The sequence below is a fragment of the Ischnura elegans genome, chromosome 3 (assembly GCF_921293095.1).
Source record: "Ischnura elegans chromosome 3, ioIscEleg1.1, whole genome shotgun sequence".
Lineage (NCBI taxonomy): Eukaryota > Metazoa > Arthropoda > Insecta > Odonata > Coenagrionidae > Ischnura > Ischnura elegans.
The window spans coordinates 107,229,414-107,253,620 of record NC_060248.1 but is presented as its reverse complement, the minus strand read 5'-3'; the positions used below and the strand labels follow the sequence as shown (position 1 = coordinate 107,253,620).

The 24,207-nt window shown below is 37.1% G+C and overlaps 1 protein-coding gene across 1 annotated transcript; it reads left to right on the top strand.

Annotated features, from left to right (window-relative positions):
* Positions 1-12,156: 12,156 nt before the first annotated feature.
* On the top strand, positions 12,157-19,983 carry LOC124155240. The gene is made up of 4 exons (XM_046528957.1): positions 12,157-12,316; positions 13,182-13,367; positions 15,005-15,238; positions 19,595-19,983. Exons 1-4 carry the CDS (start codon positions 12,157-12,159, stop codon positions 19,981-19,983), a joined length of 969 nt encoding a protein of 322 aa, XP_046384913.1.
* The last annotated feature ends 4,224 nt before the right edge of the window (positions 19,984-24,207 follow it).

Below are 24,207 nucleotides of genomic sequence, written 5' to 3'. Positions count from 1 at the left end.
TAGAAGGAACCTAAGAATACTCAGGACAGGACTCCATGAAAGAGTGAATCAAGTGACTTGCCTCACCAGTAAATACCGTATTTCTCCTAATATAGTCCCCCCCCCCTAATTTTGAGGCCTCAGTTTTGGGAAAAAAATGCTTGAATATAGTCCCCTATTTACTTTTTACACGGGCTATTTTGGAAAAAAAGGGGGGGACTATATTCAGATAAATACGGTATTACCCGCAGTGTACACATGGGATGTCTTTCATTCTCATCGCATCGCCTTAGTGTTTTTTCTATGTAAGCCAAAAATGTGTTGTCTTTTCCCCAGGACTTCACTTCTTACGAGGAAGAGTGGTCTCCTATAACAGAATACAATGGCATTGCCCTCATAGGTGAGGAATGGAAACCAAAAGATGTGATACAAGACATCGATTGGGCTTTGTTTATAGATGTTGATTTGGAAAACCATGACGAAAAGGATTGGGTGTGGATTTCATTTGAGGTATTCTTGGCCTTTTTTTCTGGTGTATTTAATATTATTATTATTTTATTAGCACAGCGATCTAGTACATTAAATAATGGCCCAGGTGTAAGGCACGTCAAATCATACAATATATACATATAAATACCAACATATGTCTACCATACTTTGAATTACTTGATGAAATGATATAAATTTGGTTGGTATTCATAAATTAACTATGGAAGTACAATTCTTATCCTGTAATTAATGAAATAATTAAGGAATAAAATAGCTGTGGCACTTAGCCATAGATGTTAGGTTTTTGGAAATGGGTACCAATAATTGCTTTGTGATATTTTATTTGAAAAATTATATACAGATAAGGAATTAAAAGGGAAAGCAGTCTCATTCCTCTCTGAAATAGCACCCAGAAAAAAGAAAAGCAACCAGGTTAGGTGAATACAGAAATTGAGGGGCTTGTCCTTCACCTTTGAATATAACGAATGGTCAATGTTGAGAGCAATTTTCCAGGGATCATGAGCACATGTTAAATTGAGCTTCCACTGTATCTGCTGCTGATTTTAATTGGTGTGGATGTAATGGTTGATTTAAATGTGACGTAGCTGATACTGCTTTGTGTGGGGCAAATTAGGTATTGTGGCAATTTGCTGGCAGGATAAAGTCCTCCCCTGCCAAACAAGAGGTTGTGAGTTGGAATCCCACCTGGGTAGGTTGCTCCTATCCAGGGCATGGTTGTTCGTGCATGTGTAATTGTTAAATTTGTTGAACATCCTGATGTAAAATGGCCAACATGTAAGTATTCGGTGGAATAGGAATAAGTAAATAAATGATGTATGTACATTGTTGCATGAGTTTTGTAAGTGAAAATTCATCTGATGTAGGGAATTTAACTTAGACCATCAGCTTTTTGGGCTATATGCAAGCTAATTCATTACTCAGGATACTAAGTTCTCAATACAATATTACGGGTATATTTTTTATGGATTTTTGCATTATTTGGGTTGCAATCTTTTCAACCACATGTTACCTGGGATTAAATTTGTGAATTTTTTTTTTCTTTCAATCCCTGTACGTATCAGTTTATTGTACTTAATTTTCTATGATTCTTTTTGAATTTGAATAGGATGAATTTCCGACAAAAACTGACATCTGTCTGGCCATAGAATGGGAACTTACTCGTCAGTATGTAAAAAATTATTCTTGGTGTACTCTGGAGGACGCATCTGTACCAAAGACAACTTCTATTCCTGGATTGTTTGCACCTCCTTACTTCATATGTAAGTTTTCATCTTATTATTCATGGTGAAAAAATACTCCCATTTGTTTTAAACCCTTCAAACGAGGACAAGCTTTTTAAGTTCTGATGCAACACGTTATCAAGGTGATGTGTTACCTTGTATTGTAGTTAGCTGCTACATGGTTGTATCTTGGCTTCTGATCATGCTAATGTGATCCTATATTATTCAATTACAGTTTACTCTCGTTAATACGAACAACCTATTTACGAAGTTCTCACTATTACAAAGTACATCATTGGTACCGACTTAAAAGACCTATCCAATTTATAGTAAAAGAAATGAAATTACAAAATTTGCACTGTTACGTAATTACAAAGCTCAGTCCCAGTCCTGGCGGTTACAAAATTAACTTCATAACAAAGTTCCATGAATAAGCAACGGCATTTGAGAGAATACGCTCTACACTACATTATAATCATTGAGCTACGTTTAAGTACTCCTCACGTACTGAGCCCAAGAGCTATCTAACGATTTGATCGTTGGATTATTCTTCCTCATAGATGAATCCTCCAAAATCGTTAGAACATTAATAGCTTTGCTTGGTTTCGCTATTTAGTGGGCCTTCTTCGCTTCTATAGTGTTGAAGTGTTTTTCCCCGTCCCATTCCTTCCGAACCTATCCTTACCCAGAGGCGTCGACGGGCTCCTATCCCGGCGGCGCTTCTTTCCTTTTTCCTTCCTCTCCAGCCCCTCCCCGGGTGATTGGGCGTATAAGCCACTGGCTTGGTTCCTGGCCTCGGTGTGTTGTATCCCTGAAGAGTTCACCTTGAACCCTCATACTCCCTGTGCCCAAGAGCGTCAATTATGGTTCTTTCTTCAGTAGGAGATACTTCAGTATTCAGCATCATATAATAAGCTTCATTCCTGTGGAATCATGGTGACCCACTTATTACCGCAAGTAAATTGGACGTACAGTTGTCCTCTTCCTACGCACATTTGATTTATGAACTTACAGAGATACAATCTTTAAAAAAATTAAAGCATGCCTGGAATTTAAAATTTGGCACCTTTCGAGTCGACGAATGCGACGTGGTGTGGCGTAGAGGAACTCGCACTTTGGGCATAACCTCAAAAAAGTATCATTGAATCCGGTGGGAAGTCATTAACTGTTCAGCACTTTGTCCGTTGCTCCTTGCCGTGGACAGCAGTTTTTTTCGGCCCTGGCTGTGTCACACGCTCAGCTAGATCAGTTTGTCACAATCGTGATTTAATGCACGATTGTGATGCAGTGTTGCATTTTCCAGGATAACCACTCTGCTATGCCTTGCATAAGTTTATCAACTTACGAGCAAGGTCTCAAGGAACGCATCTTGTTTGTATATCGAGGACTTTCTGTATTCAGGAAGAAGTCAACCCTCGATTACGCCATGACGCATTCTTCAGAAAATGAAACGAATGTGCTTGTTTTTATATATTTGCACGTAATTTAATTGCGTATATATTACACTTGACTCTGAAGGTGTTTTGCAGTGCGACTATATGGTAGGGAGCATGAAGAGACCAGAAATTTTGACTAACCATGTTTTTTTTTGACATTTTCCTGAAAGAAGCGTTCATCCAAACTTTGTTATTACGAACCTGGGGTTTTTTGGTCCCGTTAACTTCGTAATAATGAGAGTCTACTGTATATACTCAGTTGAGTTATGGGAAATTCCTTAGATTTTACTTTGATTCATACGTGCATATGATTTCTTATTTATTTAATAGGTCTAGGCATGGTTCTAATTGGTGAAGAAACAACCTATTGTGTCATAATGGAAAATTTTGGCCCAGTGACTACCAATATTTATGTAAGGAAAAAAATTAGGGACAAGCTTCGTGGTGAAGGATTTATTGTTGATATATTGAAGAATAAAATATCTGTTGGTGAAACCACAATGGTGGAAATAGTTCTACGTCCTTCAAGAGAAGCATACCCAGATAATCATTATGATGTGAAATCCACGTTATACATTGATGTATGTCATCCAATATTTCTGAAGTAGCTTCGTAGTTATTGGCTTTTGAATATTTGGGAAATTTTATGGCATAATTCATATTTTCTGCCTGCATTAAGTTAAAAGATCATAAATCAATAAATAACCCTAAACAATAAGTAATGGCCTAAGTGTAGAAGTCATTGAAATTGGTATTGAAATTCTTATACAGCAGACTCCTGGTTATCCGGCTGCGGTTTATCCGGTTTGTGGATTATCCATGCATAAGTTCACGCTACAACGCTTTCCACGATTTCTATAAAAAAATAAAATCGGGCGCAAAAGCACCAGGGTGTTGGCATTTTAATGGAAGGCTACACTGTGCTTATTATATGCATTAGAAATACAACCACTGCCGCGCTATTGCATGAATGCACGCCCGTTGCCTTCATGGGAGATCCGGGCTCCATTTTTCCGAGTATCTCGGTGTGCGATTGTGCTCAGTGATCATGAATCCGCGACTCACAGCAGTTGCATCCTGGGCAACTTGCGCAAGATGCGACTACATGACATGGCGTGTTGCCTGACAGTGTAGTTTCCAACGTCACCCAGTCGTTTCGAAGCATGTGCACAAACCGCTTTTATGAATCTGCGATCTTGCAGCCATAGATATGTGGTTTTCGGAAACCAGGTATTACACGGAGCAGTCAGAATAAGAGTACAATCACTTTATCGATGCCAAAAAGATCGCGATTGGGAAAGGAAAGCGCTTAATGATTCCGGAAAGCAATCTATAATAACAAAATGTGCGTAAATAATTTACGATTGTTCGATTTACATTAATTATGAAAATTACAAGAAATTAAAGTGAAGGTTGGATTATCTGTGTTTTTCGATTACCTGTGCTGCTCCTCTCCATCATTAGCCTGGAAAATCAGGAGTGTGCTGTATATAGGTTTGAACAGATTGTGGTAAAGGACTATACATTTTCAAATAGTTTTAGAGTCAGGTTTTTGCCTCTCGGATTCTCCATTCTATATTAAGTCATTACAATATTTTATGGAACAGATGTGTGCCCTGAATTTATAAAGTTGTTTTTTTTCATCATTGTACTGAGGAAATCACCCATTAACTTGTTGACCGATGTGACTTGTGACAATGCCTTGTTCATACAGACAAGACGTTGTCACTAGTCATTTCGGTCAACGAGAATGGATCTTGTCCGTCTGTTGAGGACTTATTTTATGGCATATTTTAACTAGAACCTGACACAAAATTAGTAAGATTTAGCCCAACTTGACTTGAATTAAACTTGAGTTGAATAGTTTTCCCCGAGTTCTAGAAATAAACAAAGGACACAGGGGGAATTCTATTGCATACTTTCATCAGAGGTGCCCTTGTGAAAGGCTACATTTCTATTCTTTAGTTACAATGGGCTACACATTAGTATATATTAGTATTGGAATTTGTAAGATTTTTGTATAGTGTGAGCAAAATGCTTACTTTGACTTTAATTCTACTTCTCGCATATGTTGGTTGCAGATAGTTTCTTTTGAAATATTTCATCAGTCATTTTTATTTAGTAAATACCTGTTCAGCCCATGAATTGATACATTTGTATTTTAGGTGGTGCAGGGAGCTAGTATTCCAATAAATATGTATGCTGAAGTTACCATCCCATTCATTATAATTGAAGAAGCTGATTACAACTTCGACCAATTGGCATGTGGGGAGTGTAAAGCCCATTCTGTTACAATACGAAACAGGTGTATGCCTCTGTTTTACTTAAAATAAGTATGTACTTATGCAATTTTAATTCTATGTTAGTTTTGATAATCTGCCATCTGTATGTGATCATGGATGGCACTTGCTCCCAACTTTTATTATATTCTCAAGGAATTTTTTTTCTTAAAAAATATTATCAGACTTGAGAAATGGTATACTTGCTTAATTGTATTCTATGTTGCTCTCTTTCATTTCCTCATTGGGATTATATGTAGTCTTCATTACTTTTCTTCTATTCATGATTATCACGAAGCATTTATAATTTTGTATTATTAATTGTGGTATTAGTAGAAGATTTTTACTTTCTATGTATTTATTTATTTCATATAATCATTTTCTTATTCTGACACATATTGTACTCATGCAAATCTTTTTCCATTTACCTTTTTTTATGTATTTGAATTTTAATTGGAATTATTTTTTAAGAGTACCTACTGTCTATTATGAGAGAAAAGCCATTTCCTATTATGACTAAAATAGACTAAGTCTCTTTTCTGATATTTGATATTTTATTTTTCCCTCTATCTGGGTTGACTGAAACAATGCAAAGATTAAATTGAATTATTGGGAATAATCAAAAATGTTCAATGAAATTATCAGGGAGTGGCTTATTATGAAGACATCAAATCCACAATATAACTAAGACATATATGTACTTTCCTTTTTGTTCAGGGGGTGGGTAGTGAGTGATTGGAAGCTGTACATTGCAGTGGTTCATACAACCAAAACAAAGTTGAAGAAAATATCTGGACCACAAAAAACGAAAAATAAGGAAACCCTAATTAATCCTTTCCATGTTTCACCAGAAACAGGAGAACTAAAACCTGGTGAGGTCACAACCTTGGAGATCCAATTTGAACCTCAGAGTGGGGTAAGTGTTTTTTTTTGTCAAAAGGGAGGAAGCATTGTGTCGTTGCATTGTCCATATTGTTTTATGAGGTCAACCACTATTACTAAGAGGCAACCTCTATAAATTTATTAAATGATAAGAAGATATTGATTTATTTTGAAATGAAAAGTGTTAAATTTCCTTTTGTAAATGCCAGGAATACCTGCATTTATTATTTTTTTGCTGTTTTTAATGGATTATGTTCTCAAAATCAGTGTCCAAAAGATTCTCACTAATCCCTCCTCTTAGTAGAGGTAGAATTGATTTGTATGCCAATAACTCATCATCAAACCTAATATTGGTCTGATGCAGCTTTATTTTCTACCTATGCTTAGCTTTTGTTCTTTCCACATTTACTACAATTTTCTTCATATCCCTCTCTCTCTATTATGACTGCTATGTCATCAGCAAATAACATCATGTTGTTTTTTTCATTGTCGGTGGTTTCCCTCCACTTTCATGCATTTGAATTGAAAGTTGCGGGGAAGCAAGTGTAGCCTTGTCTCTTTCCTTCCCTTACTGTCCATGCGATGCCACTACATGTGACGTCAGAGGGACCTAGATGCTATATGAGTAGTCAGGAGTTTTACATCGTCCGAGATTACCAATGCATGCATGAGGCACCAAGCTCGGGGAAACATCTCTTAATAATCACTTATTAAAATTGCCTATGGTCGGAAAGTTTCCTTCATTATTTAGGGTATAAATAATTATAATCCTTATTTAAACCAAGCGCTACCTGCTGGCAGACTGCATCATATCAATGCTCATAGCCTCACACCAAAGAGGCTTCACACAGAGGCAGCTGGGACCAGAATGACGTCACACAGGCTTTTCCCAGCATTGATATTTAGCCGTTGCATTTTTTAACACTTGAAAATGTTTTAAAATCTAAAAGCGTGAAATACGTACTCTAGGAGTAATAATCTTTCGATTTAGGCAATGAAAAAAATAGGAAACCACCCTATTGAGAGAGGCTAACCCAAATGCTTTCTTCTTTGCAAAATTCTCCCTACGTGTAAATAACTTTGTACTGGTGCACATGAACTCCATTAAAAGTTTGTTGTTTCATGCAGTACTAAGGAAGTATGACTGGTACTACATTTGATATTTGATTTCATTATCAAAATTACTAATCTGATAAACATTTTTACCTTGTTTGAGCATTACTCTCATTAATTATTTTATTTATATTAAGTGAAAAACAAATTGTAACAGGCTATAATTCAAAGACTTCATTTTCAACGAGTGAAAAGTTACCAAATTATCTATTGTAAAAATATTATTTTGCTACCAAATCTTTTTTGTTTCAGTTCTCATCGCGGTTCTAAGCTCAAGAAACGGTGGAACCGAGAACCAACCCATCTCTTACTGCATCCTTAAATTGCAATTTTTATTTTAGGGTTCATTTGAAGCAGAGCTGGCAATAGAAGTAAATGGAAATCCAGATGCCGTTACAATGACCTTGAAAGGGATAGGATTGGATCCAGTCTTAAAATTTAACAGTGCAGACGTTAATTTTGATCCTATCATCTGCGAAACTGAAAGAAGCTCTGCTAATGTTTTCATAACTAACCCAAATAAATACCCAGTAGAACTCTTCCTTCCATTTTTTGATAGGTAAGCATGCTGTATTATTTTTAAGTTTAAAAGCCTCTAGATGGAATTAATTTCAATGGGGCTCATGCGCAGGCCTGTGCTGGGCCGCCGGGCACCGGGACATATCCCGGTGCACCCTCCAGCCTGGATATCTTTGGCGCCCTCCTGTTCTGAAACTTAAAATTTTTTCTACCAGAATACCCACATTGAGCAGTTAACTTGATTTAAATGGTGTTTCATTTAACAGCATAATAAACACCGTCTTGAGTAAACAAAATAATAATTTGAAATAATATAATTCCATCTTGTAAGATTCAATTCAATCTCAAGAGGGTAAGGATCAAAATTTTAAAAATTTATCATATTCCACATCCTCATAGTTCCCGGTAGTCATCCCCTGGCTTAGTGCTGGTGCCCTCTGGCCATGGCCGTCCATCCTAAGGAGGGGTCCAGCACGGGTCTGCTCATGAGCCAAATTTTGCATTAGTCCCTCCAACAAAGTCTACCATAATGCCCATTGACTTAGTTTAATGCTCTTTCACCTACTGATATTTAGGCATTCCAAGTTTTAGGTTGAAATGTGTTCTATATTTTTGAAAAGAAGTCATCGAGTTTCCTCACATTGACGGTTATTTCCCTTTAAAAACTTCTCTGTGGACCAGTTGTATTACAAATGGCATGCATTACCCATCATTTTTGACTTAACTGGTCTCTACATTGTTCAGGTTCTTCACTTCCTTTGCTATTTTTATTTGCTTTAAAGGAACTTAATCTTATACGCATGTTGTTTGTCAATTGATCATTCAATTCAGTTCAAGTTTTATGCATCTCTTATATTGCCATGCTTGATTAAGCCACCTTTGGGTAGTATACATACTGACCTGATAATTACCTCAGAAAATCTAAGATCCATTCTTTGAAGCCTGGCCCACATACTGAATATTATTAAATGCCCAGAAAACTGCTGTTTAGTGGTGCAGTTTTTAATTGTTTATTATCTAATAACTAAGCATAATACCTTGAGCCTGGTATCAGTGCAAACATGACATCATGAAGTTTTTGGTGTCTTTTAGAATGGTATTGTATGGTGGAATTGGTGTTACTATTTGAAAGAGTCTCCAATTCTGAGGGCTGAGGTTTCATTTTCTGTGTTGGCAGTTATTTTCAGGGGAGTTGTTATTCCTATTTGAGTACAATGTAGAAAGTATTTCAAGCATCTTCCTCTGCCTATTGAATGTGATGTTTAACTAGCCTCTTATGACCTGCCTGTAGAAGCGAATTATGGTTTTTTCCCCGGCCATTTATTAGTAACCTTTTCCTTATGGACATGATAATAATGATCAACTTGTCCAGTGTTCCTCTATAGAATTAATGACCACTGCAGATGGTAATCATGTGTTGTGCACCTGCATTATTCATAAGTACCATATTATTCATATGCTTGCCATTGATCCTTAGGGGATGTATTTACATATTACAATATTTTAACTATTTTTAGACTGATAAATGAGGAAGAGAGAATTTTGCAGCTGCTTCTTCATTATTACAAAACCGATTCTTTGAAGATCCCAGCTGCATCCATTAGTGAAAGATACTCTGATATGTACAAAGATTTTTTCCTCTGGATTTATGAATTGCTAGTCAAGGAAATGTATCAAAGGTCTCAGTCTGTTGTATCTGTTGTTTCACTTGAGAGTAAGTATTTACCATAGAATTTTGATAGTTAGTAAATTTGCTCCTTTTTAATAGGCGGTATACATCTATTCTCTGTATCATCAATGGGGTAATTTTCATTATCTTTTAAAATTGTATCTCATTATCTTACGTACCCCGGATTATTAAACTAAACTCATCATTTTCAAAGTAAACTACAAGTTCAAATAGGGTAGTTTCCTTCATCGAAGAAAATGAAAAGCATTGATTGCGATTCATTACCCACCATTAGTGTATTCATAATATACAAATCATTTGGTTTTAGAAATCCCAGTTTATACGAATTTTAACACATTCAGCGCGGAGCTGTCAATTGGCATGCTCTGCCAGTACGACAGGGGGCCTTTCTCCGCCTCTGCATGTGACTAATATCCACTTCCGAGTCTTTTGATCATGTGCATGGCCTTCAGCAAGCTTCCCTCTTTCGAACCGTGTGCACCGTTTGAAAATAGCAGTATTTGATCGAAAGTTATGGCGTGAAAACCTCTCCCTAATTTTCTTGCTTATTTTATTCGCAGATTCATGGCATTTAATGTGTTAATGGTCAATTTTAACCTCATTTGAAAAAGACCAGGTTGGTGCTCATGCGATGCCACTCCATGTGACGTCACTGGGACCTAGATACTGTACGAGTAGTCAGGAGTTTTACATCATCTGAGATTACCAATGCATGCATGAGGCACAGTGCTCAGGGAAACATCTCTTGATAATCACCTGTTAAAATTGCCTGTGGTCAGAAAGTTTCCTTCGTTTGATTGGGTATTAATACTCCTTATTTAAGCCAAGCACCACCTGCTAGCAGGGTACTGTACGCTACCGCCATGCTTGGCAGCAAGCAGCCTGCATTGTAGCGGTGTTCATAGCCTCATACCGAGGCGGCCTCACACAGCAGCAGCAAGACATTACACTGGCTTTTCCCAGCATTCATAATTAGCCGTCGCATTTTCGCACACTTGAAAATTTTCACTTTTTTTAAATCGCAAAAAATAGATTTTGTCATTTAAAAATCTAAAAGCGTGAAATATGCACTCCAGGAGTAATAATCTTTTGATTTAGGCAATAAAAAAAATAGGAAACCATCCTATTGTAAATCCTGGAAATGGATTAATTTCATGGAGTATACAGTGAAACCTCGATTTTACATTCCCCCATTATACATTTTCCCTGATTTTGCACAGTTTTTATCAGGTCCCAAACAATATCGCCTTTAGAAAATACTACTCGATTTTACAATATCCTCAATTTTGCACTTTGTAAGTGGTCCATTCAAAAGTGTAAAATAGAGGTTTCACTGTATGTATACAGCACACTCCCGATTATCCGGGCTAACGATAGGGAGAGATGACACAAATAATCAGAAAACATGGATAACCCAAACTTTCACTTTAATGTCTTGTAATGTTCATAATTTACGTAAAACAAACAATATATTATTATTTATGCAGATATTCTGTTATTTTAGAGTGCTTCCTGGACTCATTGAGAGCTTTTATCGCCAGTTCGCAATCTTTTTAGCTGCGATAACATGGTTGTACTCATATTATTAATGCTCCATGTAAGGCCTGGTTTCGAAAACCACACATCGATGGCTGTGTGATCACAGATACAGTAAACTGGTTGGCACGAATGCTTCAAAACCACTGCTCGACGTCGGAAACTACATTGTCAGGCACAATGCCACGTAGTCGCGTCTCGCACAAGTAGCCCGGGTTGCAACTGCTGCGGGACATATGTCATCACGGAGTGCGGTCGCACACTGCGAGGCTTGAAAAACAGGAACACGGTGCTCCCGTGAATGCAGCTAGTGCCTGATGGCTTCTGTTTTAAAAGGAAATCTGTAGGAATTCTAAAGGAAATAATAATCCTGGTGTATCCTAGCATTAATGTAGTAATTCCGGTGATTTTGCGTCTGATTTTATTTTTTTATAAAGATCGCGGAAAACATTGAGTGAGAGTGAAAATCATGCACGAATAATCCGCAACACAGATGTACCGCAGCCACAATTGGGAGTCTGCTGTACTTGTTTCTGCAATTATCTATTCTGTAAATATGTACTCAGTGTTCTTTTTCATAGTATTGTTTCTGGTGAGGTTATGAATTGAATCTGGTGAGGTCATGTTTGATGATCTGAGCTAAAGGCCTGTTTACACGGTACATTAACACGTACGGGTTAATGTCTAAATGTATGAATGTGAGAATGAACGCCAAAATGCACCGTTTAATCACCCAACTTGTGCAAATGCATGCACAGAAAATAGAACCTGTTCTAATTTGGTTCATGCATTTGTACATGTTCCGTTCCGGTCAACAAAAATCATTCATGCAAACAGAAATTAACTCGTACGTGTTAAAGTATCGTGTAAACAGGCCTTTAAGATTTGGTTGAAATGGTTTCAAGTAGTGCCTTTGTATTTTATTTTCATTTGGCTTAAAAAAATGTTTTGTCTCATTTATATAAATGAAATTTTTGCTCAATATCTTATACATGTTCGTGTTAGAGTCAACCAAAGCATCAAGAAGGCGGAGTTCAGCATCAAAGACAAGAAAATCAATCTCCTCTTCTCATGTGGATGAAAGAGCAAGTATGGATGTATTCAACCCTACATCAGAAAAGAATCTAATTTATTTGGAAGCTGGTCTTGAAAGTAAATACTTAACTTGTTAATTTACAATTAGGATGCAATAGGATAACGAGGACAGAAGATTTAATTAAGCATTATGTTACATTAAAATATTTTCTTAAGAAACAAAATGTAATTCATTTTTGTTTTGATGGCTTTTCTATTGGATAGTTATGTAGCTAACCAATTGCAGAGTTCACTGTTGTGAGGTGAAGTAGGTATACTTCTCTGCCTAACTATTTGCCCATCTTTTAAAATGGAGATCGGTAAATTCCTTATGATACATGACTCGAATATGCTAGTACTACATAGTTCATATAAAAATTGTTGTTGTTTGTTAACAGTTGCTGGCTTGAATATACATATGTATGAAGTTTATAAATCCGAGCAGTTATTTTGCATTAAGATGGAATCGGGTAAAATTGTACTCAATTCACCAGAAAATCAGAATATTTCAATGGTTATAGATTCTAAATATTTCAATCTGAGATATTATAAATTTCCAAAGAGTAACATCAGAATTTTATAAATTAGACCTTTAGTCAGTAATGCCATGATAGGTGACGAATTGAAAGTGAACAGGTCCCTGAACTGTTAGTGAAATTGTTGTTATTCCTACCACATAAGTATTTTTATTTTATTATTTTAGACTCTACTTTTAAAAAAATATTAGTTTGATTCAATTATCTCCTAGAATTTGATAAAGTTTATATCGTTATGTTTGTATGACGTATTTTAAAAATAGATTTCTTGCTGTTTGATTGTGAATGAACATAATTTACTAGTTAGGGTTTTGTAATATTATATTTTTATGATTCTAAACTACTTAAGCATATAACTGGTAGAACTTTTGTCAATGATAATGCTGAGAGAAAATCATTTTATTTAGAATACTTCTCTGGTGAAATTCTGATCCCTGGTATTGAAAACCAAAGTCAGGACCCAGTGGGAAAGTTAGTGGAAAAATTACTTGGAAAAGATCACGAGGATAGAGGGAGCTTTTCTTCCACGGATTCAGTAACTCATGTCCCAGATTTGGCCACTGTCTATGTATTTCATGGTGCTCCATACTCAGGTAACTCTACTTTCTTTTTATGATATCCCTCTTATGTAATTGGTAATATGCTTGGAAAATATGTTAAAATAGTGATTTTGCTGCTGTGATTTACATCACATTCATGGCATATCATCAGAAATTTTTTCACTAACGTTCAGTATTTAATCCAGCTTCGAAAATGTTATATGGGTTAGTTGATTGTTTCATTATTTACTCTGAGAATCTTGTCATAAGATTGGATTATTTCAACAACAATGCATCGGTCAACTCACTTTGGTTTTTGGCGATTTTTGCGCCACTGACGAATTTTGAAGAAAGTCGTCCAAAATCGATTTTAGTGCCAGAAAACACCAATGCTCTGCAAGAAGTGATAAAGCAAAATTGTCATGTGATATACCGTTAGTTTGAGACATTCTTGGGCATTAGTATGACAAGCAAAAACAAGATTTTACATGAACATTTAGCCGTGAAAATTGTTGGTGTGCGTTGGATTCCACATAATTTGACTACATATTACATAGTCAAAAAAAATTTCGTGTCAATTGTTCCAAAGAAATGCTCGAAAAATACAATTGTGGCTCGTCAAAAGCCATGAATAAGATTTACATAGGTGACAACCCTTGGATCTATTTGAGCCCAAAAGTGTACAGTAATCAACTGTATGGATCTTCCAAAATGAGCAAAAACCAACAAAAGTTATTCGTGCCCGGAGCACTTTGAAACAATTTGTTGCATGCTTTTTTTTTGGGATAAACAGGCATGTGGCTACAGTGCCACTAGTGAATTGTAGGGCAGTTGATTCTAAATAGTACACAACAATTTGTTTGCCGTAAGTCTTCAAAGAAATAAGAAAAAAAACAGCTATTTAGGATCATCCTTCACCAAAACAATGCGAGCTCTCACAAATTGGCCCAAGCAACTAAATATTTAAGCAATCGAAACAGCAAATTGATGGGTCATCCGCCAATCAGTCCTGATTTGGCACCCAATGATCTCTTATTGTTTCTGTCAATGAAGAGTAAACGATGTCAACGATTTTCGACTCCAGAAGAAGCTGTTGATGCGTTCAAAATGTATGTTTTGGAAATACATACTTCAATAAGAATGGAAAAACTGATAAAAATTGGTTCAAACGTATCCAGAAGTACATATATGTATTGATTATTGAGGAGAATATTTTGAAAAACAGTAAAACCAGTTTCAATGGCAAATATTTGTTTTATTTATTATTCTGGACACATTAGTCGCAAACCTCGCAAAAAGCCATTCAAATTTATTTTTAGGTGAGTTTTAGAGAAATGGGTAAATAGAGCATTTGTGGAATTAATTTACTGGTTATGGAATTTTGGTTCAATTTTATGCTATATTCATCAAGTAACATCACCCATCATTTGCCAATACATATTTTAAATTTAAATCGAGGACATCTCTTTTATCGACAATGTCTTATTGGTTAGTATTGAATGTATTGTTTGATATCTGTCTGTGGATTAAATGTTTTTTGTCCTTGTTCCTCAATCGCATTACCTTTTATTTTCTCAAGTATGTATGTAGTATCTTTTCTGCTATTAAAAATGAAGTTAATATCTATCTATTTATGTTCGTAAAAGTATTTCCTAAATTTTTGATTTTGTATATTTTATCCTTATCATCAGATGGTGTTCAAATAGCTCATAGAGCATCAAGGAAACTTAAATTACCAGTATTTAATTTGGATGAGTTAATCATTGAAGAAGTTGTTTCTGGTGACTCAGCTGCTGGATTTGAGATGAAAAATCTTCTTGAAAAATCTATGAATGACTTCTTTTCGAAATTCCCCACACAAAAAGATGATGAGACTGATGTCCCAAACATTGATGGAATTTCTCAGAGTCCAGAGTCAGATGTTGGTGAGTTAAACAATTATACAGTACACTCATGATTATCCAGGCTAACGATGGGGAGAGACGGCACTAATAATCGAAAACACGGATAACCCAATCTTTCACTTTAATGTCTTTCAATGTTCATAATTTGCCTAAAACAAACAATATACACCCATGTCTCGTATAGCGCAATTTCGATTAGCGCAATTTCGATATAGCGCAAATTCGTCCCCCGGGGAAACATTGCAACGCAGTGTAGCCTAATCAAAAATCTTAAACGCTCTCGTGATAAAACGTGAACTTGCGCTAAGTACACACGAAATTTCTATCAATTTACGCATATTAATATTATTTCTTGCCTCAAATCTTCTTTTTTGTTTATATATTAATCGAAATTCATTGCTGCGCAATTGCCAAAAGTATTACTCGTCATTGGGTCTAGATTGCCGGCCTACCGAAGATTTATCTCGTCTCCTTAACAGAATGATAATAAATAATTTAGATCGTTAATTAAGCGTGGGGCTAGTGGAAATGAGTTTTTCTTTCAGCAATACGGTTTGAGACGTATTTTTGCCGTCGTTGGTTACCGGGCGATTGACTTCCAGGTAGAGAGTCTACGCTAAAGCCCTCAAGGTCATCGGTATTCACGGGGGAGAAATAGAGCGGTGACCGAGTTGCGCATGAATAGCATCAACACATAAAAGGGTCCGCTATAGAGTCTTAAACACAATGGCTTCGTTCCCTCCCCGCAGTCGTAGCCCTTCTGCGTCTCAGGAATACAGTTCAGCAGAAGAAGGTGATTTAGATAGAGCCATACAGGGTAAAAACCAAGAGAATATGGCAAAAAATAGGAATGCGTGCAGAAAAATCAAGAATTTATCAAGAAAAACCATTAACCTAGAAGAGGACTTGAGAGAGGTCAATTGCTTTGAAAATGGAGAGCGTCAAAGCGATATTGCGCGGAAGTTTAAACTCACGATGCCTTATTCTGAATAAAGACGAAGCTAAAATATCAGTGACCTCAGCCGCACCAACTTCAACCAAGCGGTCTACACATACGGAAAGTTCATGGTGAATCAGTACAAAAAGACGAGAGTGGTAATCGCTCCGAGACATTAAGTGAAAGCTCCGGTTGGTTCCAGAATTTAAACGGCAAGCAGGTATTTTCAGTGCGGCGATATCAGCTGGTGAATCTGCAAGTGTTGATAGCGCAGCCACCACAACATTTTCTGATGAACTCCAAGCTGTTATTGAAAGTGGCTCCTTTCCCCCTCAACTAGTTTTTAGTGTAGATGAGACGATATTCTTTTGGAAAAGAATGCATTCTCGTTCATTCATTTTCAGGGAAGGAAAACCTGGGTCAGGTTTCAAGGCATTTAAAGACTGTTTCACGTAGCTGCTAATGACTCGGAGGACTTCAAATTAAAATGATTTATCATTCATAAACTCCGCTAGCTATGAAATGGCATTTAAAGTAGCATTTTCCTGTCATTTCGATGAGCGACAAAAGGGCCTGGGTGACACAATAGTTGTTTTTAGACTAGTTTGAAAAATCATCAACTGCCGGCAACGAATTACGATCCCCTGAGATAGCAGATGTTAGCCCACCCGCACGACAGGACGGAATTTCGAAAGCACGTAAGAATTTTTTTTAACGTGAATAAAAGTCTTTGAATGCGTGAATACTATCTTTAAAGATGTTTTTAACTATAAATATTTATAGAAATAATGTTTTCTAAGGCTTTTTATGGGAATATATAAATGTTTTAGAGGAAATTCAATTCCCAAGACCTATGCTACCAGGAACGCATCCCTATCTTCCCTATGTTAAAACGCTCTCGTATAACGCAAATTCGTATAGCGCAAAGACCCCAAGGAACGCATCCCTTGCGCTATACGAGACATGGGTGTATTATTATTTATGCAGTTATTCTGTTACTTGAGAGTGCTTCCGGGACTCAACCAGAGCTGTCTTTGCCAGTTCACAACCTTTTTAGCGGCGATAACATGGTAGTACTCGTATTATTAATGCTCCATGTAAGGCCTGCTGTCGAAAACTACACATCCGTGGCTGTGTGATCACGGATACAGAAAAGTGGTTTGCATTAATACTTCAAAACCACTGCTCGACGTCGGAAACTACATTGTCAGGCACCATACCACGTAGTCGCGTCTCACACTAGTAGCCCAGGTTGCAACTGCTGCGGGACGTGTATTCGTGATCATGGTCGCGCACTGCGAGTCTTGGAAAACAGGAACACAGTGCTTCCGTGAATGCAGCTAGTGGGCGATCGCTTCTGTTTTACGAATGGGATTCTAAAGGAAATAATAAACCCTGTATATCCTAGCATTAATGCAGTGATTCCGATGATTTTGCATCCGATTTTATTTTTTTATAAAGATTGCAGAAAAAATTGAGCAAGAGTGAAATCATGCACAGATAATACGCAACACGGACAAACCGCAGCTGGATAATTGGGATTCTGCTGTATTTGATAATTCTTGTGTCTATATGTAGTACTTCATTCTGAGCCTTAACCCTTGGGCTGCGGTAATTCACTGTTTTGGCTGCCAGCCAGTGCAGAAGAGACACCCTGTGCGGGAGGCACCCACTGCCACCAGGGCTGGTCTGGTAGAATTAAGTCCCTTAGCGATCCTTATGGTGAGGGAAAGTGCCCAAGTTCAAGATATCCAGGTAGAAATAAAAATTTGGTTAAATGCTTCAGTGAGCATGCAAAATGTATAAGAATATTCTTGCACACTAAGGGTTACTGGGTGAGCATTTGCTTTCTAGAAATTGTCATTGATGCATGGGATTCTATTTGTCATAGTCTAGCACTTGACTCATACGTGAGTCCTCTTTCTACCTCTGTGGTTCAGATCACAAACTCAGGTTGAGTTTGAAAATTTGTAAAAAATGTATGTACCTAGACTACTTTCTTTTGGGGTCTCCTGCTCATTCAAAACTAGCATTACTTGAGTAAAATTTCACATTTGAAATATTTTTATGGGAGATATTTAATTTAAAAAATGTGAGGCAATGGCAGTTGACATCTTGGAACTTGGCGACTCAATTTGAGTGTGGACTCAAGTAAGACCTCTTAATACCAAAGTGGGAACTTAGATCGAGTTTGAGTTGGGATCGTGACTTGAGTAACCTTCTGGAATATGGCCGTATGTATCTTGAAGCGTTAAAGTAAAATTTAATAATCAATGTTTAAATGAAACACAAACTCCCAACTTAATCTAATATAGACCAACCCATGTTTAGGCAGGTTAGTGCCATTTTCGTCTCCTTTATTATGCTTCAAATAATTCTATTCTTGGATTGGCTATGAAGTGAAATAGCAATAAATGGGCTAAATTTCATGCTATAAGAACAGCCATAGAATGCAATTATAAATGCAGCTCAATATTTTTTCTTAAATTTGATGTAATTTTGCTCATTTTTACTAACTAATTGTTTTTTTTTTAATATCGCCCCAAAGATATTCTTGAAGCTCAAGATATTTTTATTCATTTGGTGGGGTTAGAAACCGGTTTTATACCCCCCAAACTCCTGTATCAGCCTATACGAAATGTCCGGCTAATGGATTTAAAAGTTGTAATCGCAGTACAATTCATTTTCTAGTTTCATTTAGTTTTCAAGTTTATGAAAAGCGATGTTGACCGAGAAAACTATATTCTTAGTTTAAAACAAACCAACTTTTCAGTGAGTCATAAATGCTAGAATAAGTTTGATTTACAAATGTTTACATGTCAAATATTTTCTGGAGGATGACATCCCTTCCCCTTCAAGTAGGGAGATCCTTGGTACTCAGTGGACCCCTGCATAATAAATCTGAGTTCCATTAGCTTTTTTCCAAAAATAATCGATGATACTCTTGGACTAAATTTTTAGTGAGATAGTCATCTCCTACTAATTGATAATTGTTTTTTGGGTTAATGCTGTATCGACTCATTTTTGGTGGATGATGGTTTTTGGTGCATTCTAGTTCCCATCTTCAGGTCCAAATGATCTGAAAAGCTTTTATTCTTTGTATAAGACTAATTAGGCACACGCTGATTTGCTCGGTTGGAATTCCATTATCGGAAGAACTGTTTGAAAGATGAAGTTAAAGGGTAGCTGATTTTTGAAAAAATCCGAAGCTGAAAAAACAATTTTGGAGCTGGAATGTGCCGCAAACAGTCATCCATCAAAAATAAGGCGATGCCACGTTAGCCCAAAAAACAATAATCCATTTAATCACCGCAGAAACCTCCATAACTACTATCTCCTACTATCTTGAAGTCACTGGTGGTGGGCCGAGGAAAGCTTTGAGTTGAAGGAGCTGCTTGCAGCAAGGTTCTTTAACAGTAAATGCTATTTATTTATTTCAGATCCGGTTGAAGAATTTTCAAATAAACTGGCTACATACTTAGTGGAAACAGAAAAGGCCAATGAAGCCATTGCTGCCAAATCGAAGGAAAAAAAGGATAAATCATCCCCTAAAGGAAAGGGATCGAAGTCATCAAAGGCCTCAAAAGGATCAAAGCCGTCAAAAGGATCGAAGCCATCATCTGCTAAAACTGATGGAAAGGGATCGAAGGGATCATCCAAAAAGAAAGCCAAAACGGCTGACTCTGAGAGTGAGAAACCTGACGTGGAAGAACCACCCCCTGTTCAATTGACCACTACTCTTTGGACAGATTTACCCCGTGGGTTGTTCTTACCCAACTTTCCTGAGGTCATGGCAGAGGTGATTTTGTCTGCTAGGTATGCTTACTAAAAATTTGAATTAACAGTGTTGTATAAAAATTTGTAGCTCATATAACAGAGCTATGGGACTAAATCTGTATCCATAGGCATGTAAAATATAAGCATGCTGTATGCATTTATAACGGGTTAGATAACATGCAGTCAGCGACAGATCCATGGTGGGGGTATGGGGGTGCCTAGGTGGGACCTGGGGGGTAACCTCCCAGCAGTGGTGGTATATAGCAAGCTACCAAATTCCCTCAGCCTATGATGATCTACGTAAATGGTAAAGAGGCTAACTACATACATAATTAGATGATTTCCAAAGGTCCTCCATTATAACCTAAATATTGGAATTGATCATTAGCTAGATTGGGCATTTGCACGTGGAGTTTACTTCAGATTCGGTTGCTCAGTTGCATCCTATGCTTTACCACTGGCCAACTCATTCACTGACTTCAATGGTGTTTCATTACGAGGTTTATGAAGTCATGCATTGGAACGAACCAGTTTTCCAGAGTCACTAAATCAATCTGAATTTTAACATGCAGTGGTATTTTGTGCTGTGAGATTGCGGCAAATATTTTATATATATGTGTCATGTTTGCAATCCCTCATAAAAAAACTTCTGCGTTAATTGTAAGAAAATACACTTCAATGGATAGACCAATTTACGAGAGAAAGTAAATTGAAGTTCTGAAGGTGGATTTATTATCTAGCATGAGCTGCACAGTAATTTGGTATTTAACATAGCACGTACATATCCCGCATACATTTCCCTTTAATGATGTTGTAGTATAAATATTGCGGGAGATGGGAATGTTGTTCAAATTTCCCTCCTACTTGTGCAGAGAAAATACCGAAACTCAATTTCCAAACTGCAGCGAAAATGGTGCTGCTTCATTCGTTGCAATACTTTTGAATCGGACTGTACGTACACCCACACACAATCATTTTCTTCAAAGCTTAGATGGCAGAATACAGTACACTCCTGATTATCCTGGCTAATGATGGGAAGAGCCGGCACGAATAATTGGAAAACATGGATAATCCAATCTTTTCTTTGATTTCCTGTCATTTTCATAATTTACCCATATCAAACAATCTATTAATACTTATGCATATTCCTACTGCTACAAGTAATACCTGGTTTCCGGAAACCATGCACCCATTGCTGCGAGGGCACGGGGTCAGAAAAGTGGTTTAAATGAATACTTCGAAACCACTGCACGTGGGAAACTACACTGACAGGCACCATGCTGAGTTGTCGCATCTTGCACAAGTTGCCCCAGATACAACTGCTGCGGGACGCACCGAGCCCAATCCCGCACCGCGATGCTTGTAAAAGAGGAGCTCGGAACTTCCGTGAAGGTAAGGGGTGCACAATTACACCATCGCGCAGTAGCGGTTATTGGAAATCAGGATGTAAAGCAAATCATCTACGCAGACGAGTGCCAGACTATGAGTCATGCTATATCTACTTGCACTTCCCCCGCTGCTTTCACTTCTACTATTCCATTCCTCTTCAGTGTGGCCTTGACTGGTAACATGTCCAAGTGCGACGAAATCTCCGGTTCCCTTAGGCCATATTCAACCGCATGCGATGTCACGGCAATAATTGTGCGTTAGCGATATGAAATATACAATTAAAGATCGTAAGGAACATTTCTCTGAATTTACGAATGATTAAACATTGAAGAATCTTCTAAAATTAATCAAGAATTTTTTTCTGCCACCGATTGTTGTCTATAATGTAATTAGAGCAGACGTCCAAGTAAACTTGAAACATTCCATGTCAGCGTATAGATAATACAATTCCACCCTAGTAAGGGGATTCTAATGGAAACAATTAGCCCGGTGTGGCATTGGAATTAAAAAATGCAAATACCTTGGTGCTTTTTTGTCCGATTTTTTTTTAAATGAAGATCGTAGAAAACTTCATAGGACCATGAACTCAGGCACAGATAGTCCGCAACCCGGATAAAACGCAGCCGGATAATTGGGAGTCTGCTGTATATGTTTTATATACTTTGTATTTTTTATCTTTCACATAGGTTGCAGCAACCTGAATTTGCTAGCGGTTTTGTGGTTCCAACATTGTGGAGTGTATTCTTTCCCAGTTTGGACAGATCTTTACTAATTATTCTAAAAATAACGGGAAAAAATTTCCGTGTGAATTGTACTTTCATACGGAATACGTTTGAAAGTCATGTTGAAATCCTGAGGGAACGGAAGAGAGAGAAAGGTAGGTCTAGAAATATGAATTTTTCATTATCTGCTTTAAATTATGAGCTGTTATTTTCTGCTTTGTATAGATTAGATAAATGGGTTTGGTTGTTGATTTTCTTTTTGACATCGAGGAAGGGACAGTTTGTGGACCTATTCATATTAATTCACTTGTACTTTAAGTAGCCACTGACTCAATTACACCTCGTTAAAAGAAAGATTATGACTCAACATAGTAAACATACTTTTGGCTAAGAGAATCTCATGTGAATATCCTCACCTCTTCCTTGTGTTTTCACTTCCCTCGAATGATGCTCGATGCCCAATAAAATGGATTTACATATTTTCTTTTCCTTCTATTTTTATCTTCTTTTTTCTGGAATGTATTCCCACTCTACCTCCCCCTTGTTGTTAAACTTTAAACGAAGGAATTTGGCATTGAGACCCTCTTGTCTCTGCCTGTACTTCCTTCCCCCTCAATTTGCATAGCAGATACATGCAATATCCCCACTTAGTCAAGGGGTGGCACAGGCATTGCAGTGTTTGGGATTTTTTCATGTGGATTCCATTCCAGTGCTTATGCGATCCCCCCCCAATAAATTTAGTATTTTCAGTGGATTTAAGGGGGGTTACTGTCAAACTGAGTACAGACTTATGAAGCTGCACATACATAGTCCCTGAATTTTTAGTCCCTTGAATTATGCATGAATAATTCATAAGTTTTTGCTCCAAACGTGAATTTCAAAATATTTTTATTTCAAATTCGTTGCACCGAAAATTTTGCCGCTTCAACACCCACTTTCTGGCCTAAAATGTGTTTCACATAATTTTAAGTGCAGTAGCTAAGTAGAATTTTTACAGCCGCATCAAAACGTGGAATATCTGACCAGACATAATGAAAAGTAAAGAAAACTTTGTAATTCCACATAAATATTTAATGTACGACTTAAGTTTTGACGTGGCAAGTGATTGTCTGGTCAAAACCTAGGTCACACATTAAATAATTACGTGAAATGACAAAGTATTCTTTACTTTTCATTATGTTAAGTAGATCCCATAAAGTCACGCCTGAAACGACTGTGTAATTATATCAGACCAGACAACAGAATCGAAACGCCTATCACTCTTGACTTAAGCAGGGGCGCAGCTAGGAATTAAGGCTGGGGGAGGTTTAGGCGCAACTAATGCCGGTGTGTGTGGGGGTATGGAATACCCACCAGGATAAGCGGTAGGTGCGAGATTAATAAATTGCAGAATTTTAAGATAAGTTGTTCAAAATGGTGAGTTTTGCGGCTTTCTGAGGGATATTTTATTATTCCTTACCATATTCTATTAGCGTTATCAATCCAATTAAGTAAAATGGATTAATGTTAAAAATTAAAAATTTCTCAGAGCTCTGGGGGGGTTTTTATCCCCCAAAACCCACCCCTCGCTGCGCCACTGGACTCGAGTAAGATTAAAAAACATGAAGAATAGAATTCCAGGTGATGTCAACATGTACTTATGAGGTCGAAGCAGCTTCTTGACTTGCTTATAATATTATTTGAAAGTATTTAAGTAATTTTGGATGTTTTTAGATTCCTATTTATTGCTGTATTCACATAAAATTAACCTGGAATTTTGTAAAATTTCCCTGGGATACCTGGAATTACGCATGAATTTTACTACTTTGATTGGCTGAACACCCTGCATAATAAATTTTTGGTCAAATTTTAGGCATTGATTCTTAAACATTCTCTAAGGCAGGGGTGCAGCTAGTAATTAAGGCTATGGGGGGATATAGGCGCAACTAACACTTAGGGGTCTGAGGATGTGGAATACCCACAAGGGTAAGCGGGAGGTGCAGGGGCCCTCCCCTAGAAAAAACTATGTTGGCCTACTAGCCAGCATACCAAGGCGTTTCCGCCTCCCCATCCTAGGAGTATGGGAGCACCCAATGTTTTGGTGCTCGACTGAAAAAAAATATTTGTTTATATGAATAACGCTTCAGAAAACTTTCTAAAATTTGTTTTTAGCAAAAATGAATTTC

Excerpts from the sequence above, each read along its gene's own strand:
- LOC124155240 (XM_046528957.1), top strand. The coding sequence starts at position 12,157 with ATGTTCGTGTTAGAGTCAACCAAAGCATCAAGAAGGCGGAGTTCAGCA. Across the intron at positions 13,368-15,004 it reads TCATGGTGCTCCATACTCAG|ATGGTGTTCAAATAGCTCAT; the intron begins GTAACTCTACTT and ends CCTTATCATCAG. Across the intron at positions 15,239-19,594 it reads GAGTCCAGAGTCAGATGTTG|ATCCGGTTGAAGAATTTTCA; the intron begins GTGAGTTAAACA and ends TATTTATTTCAG.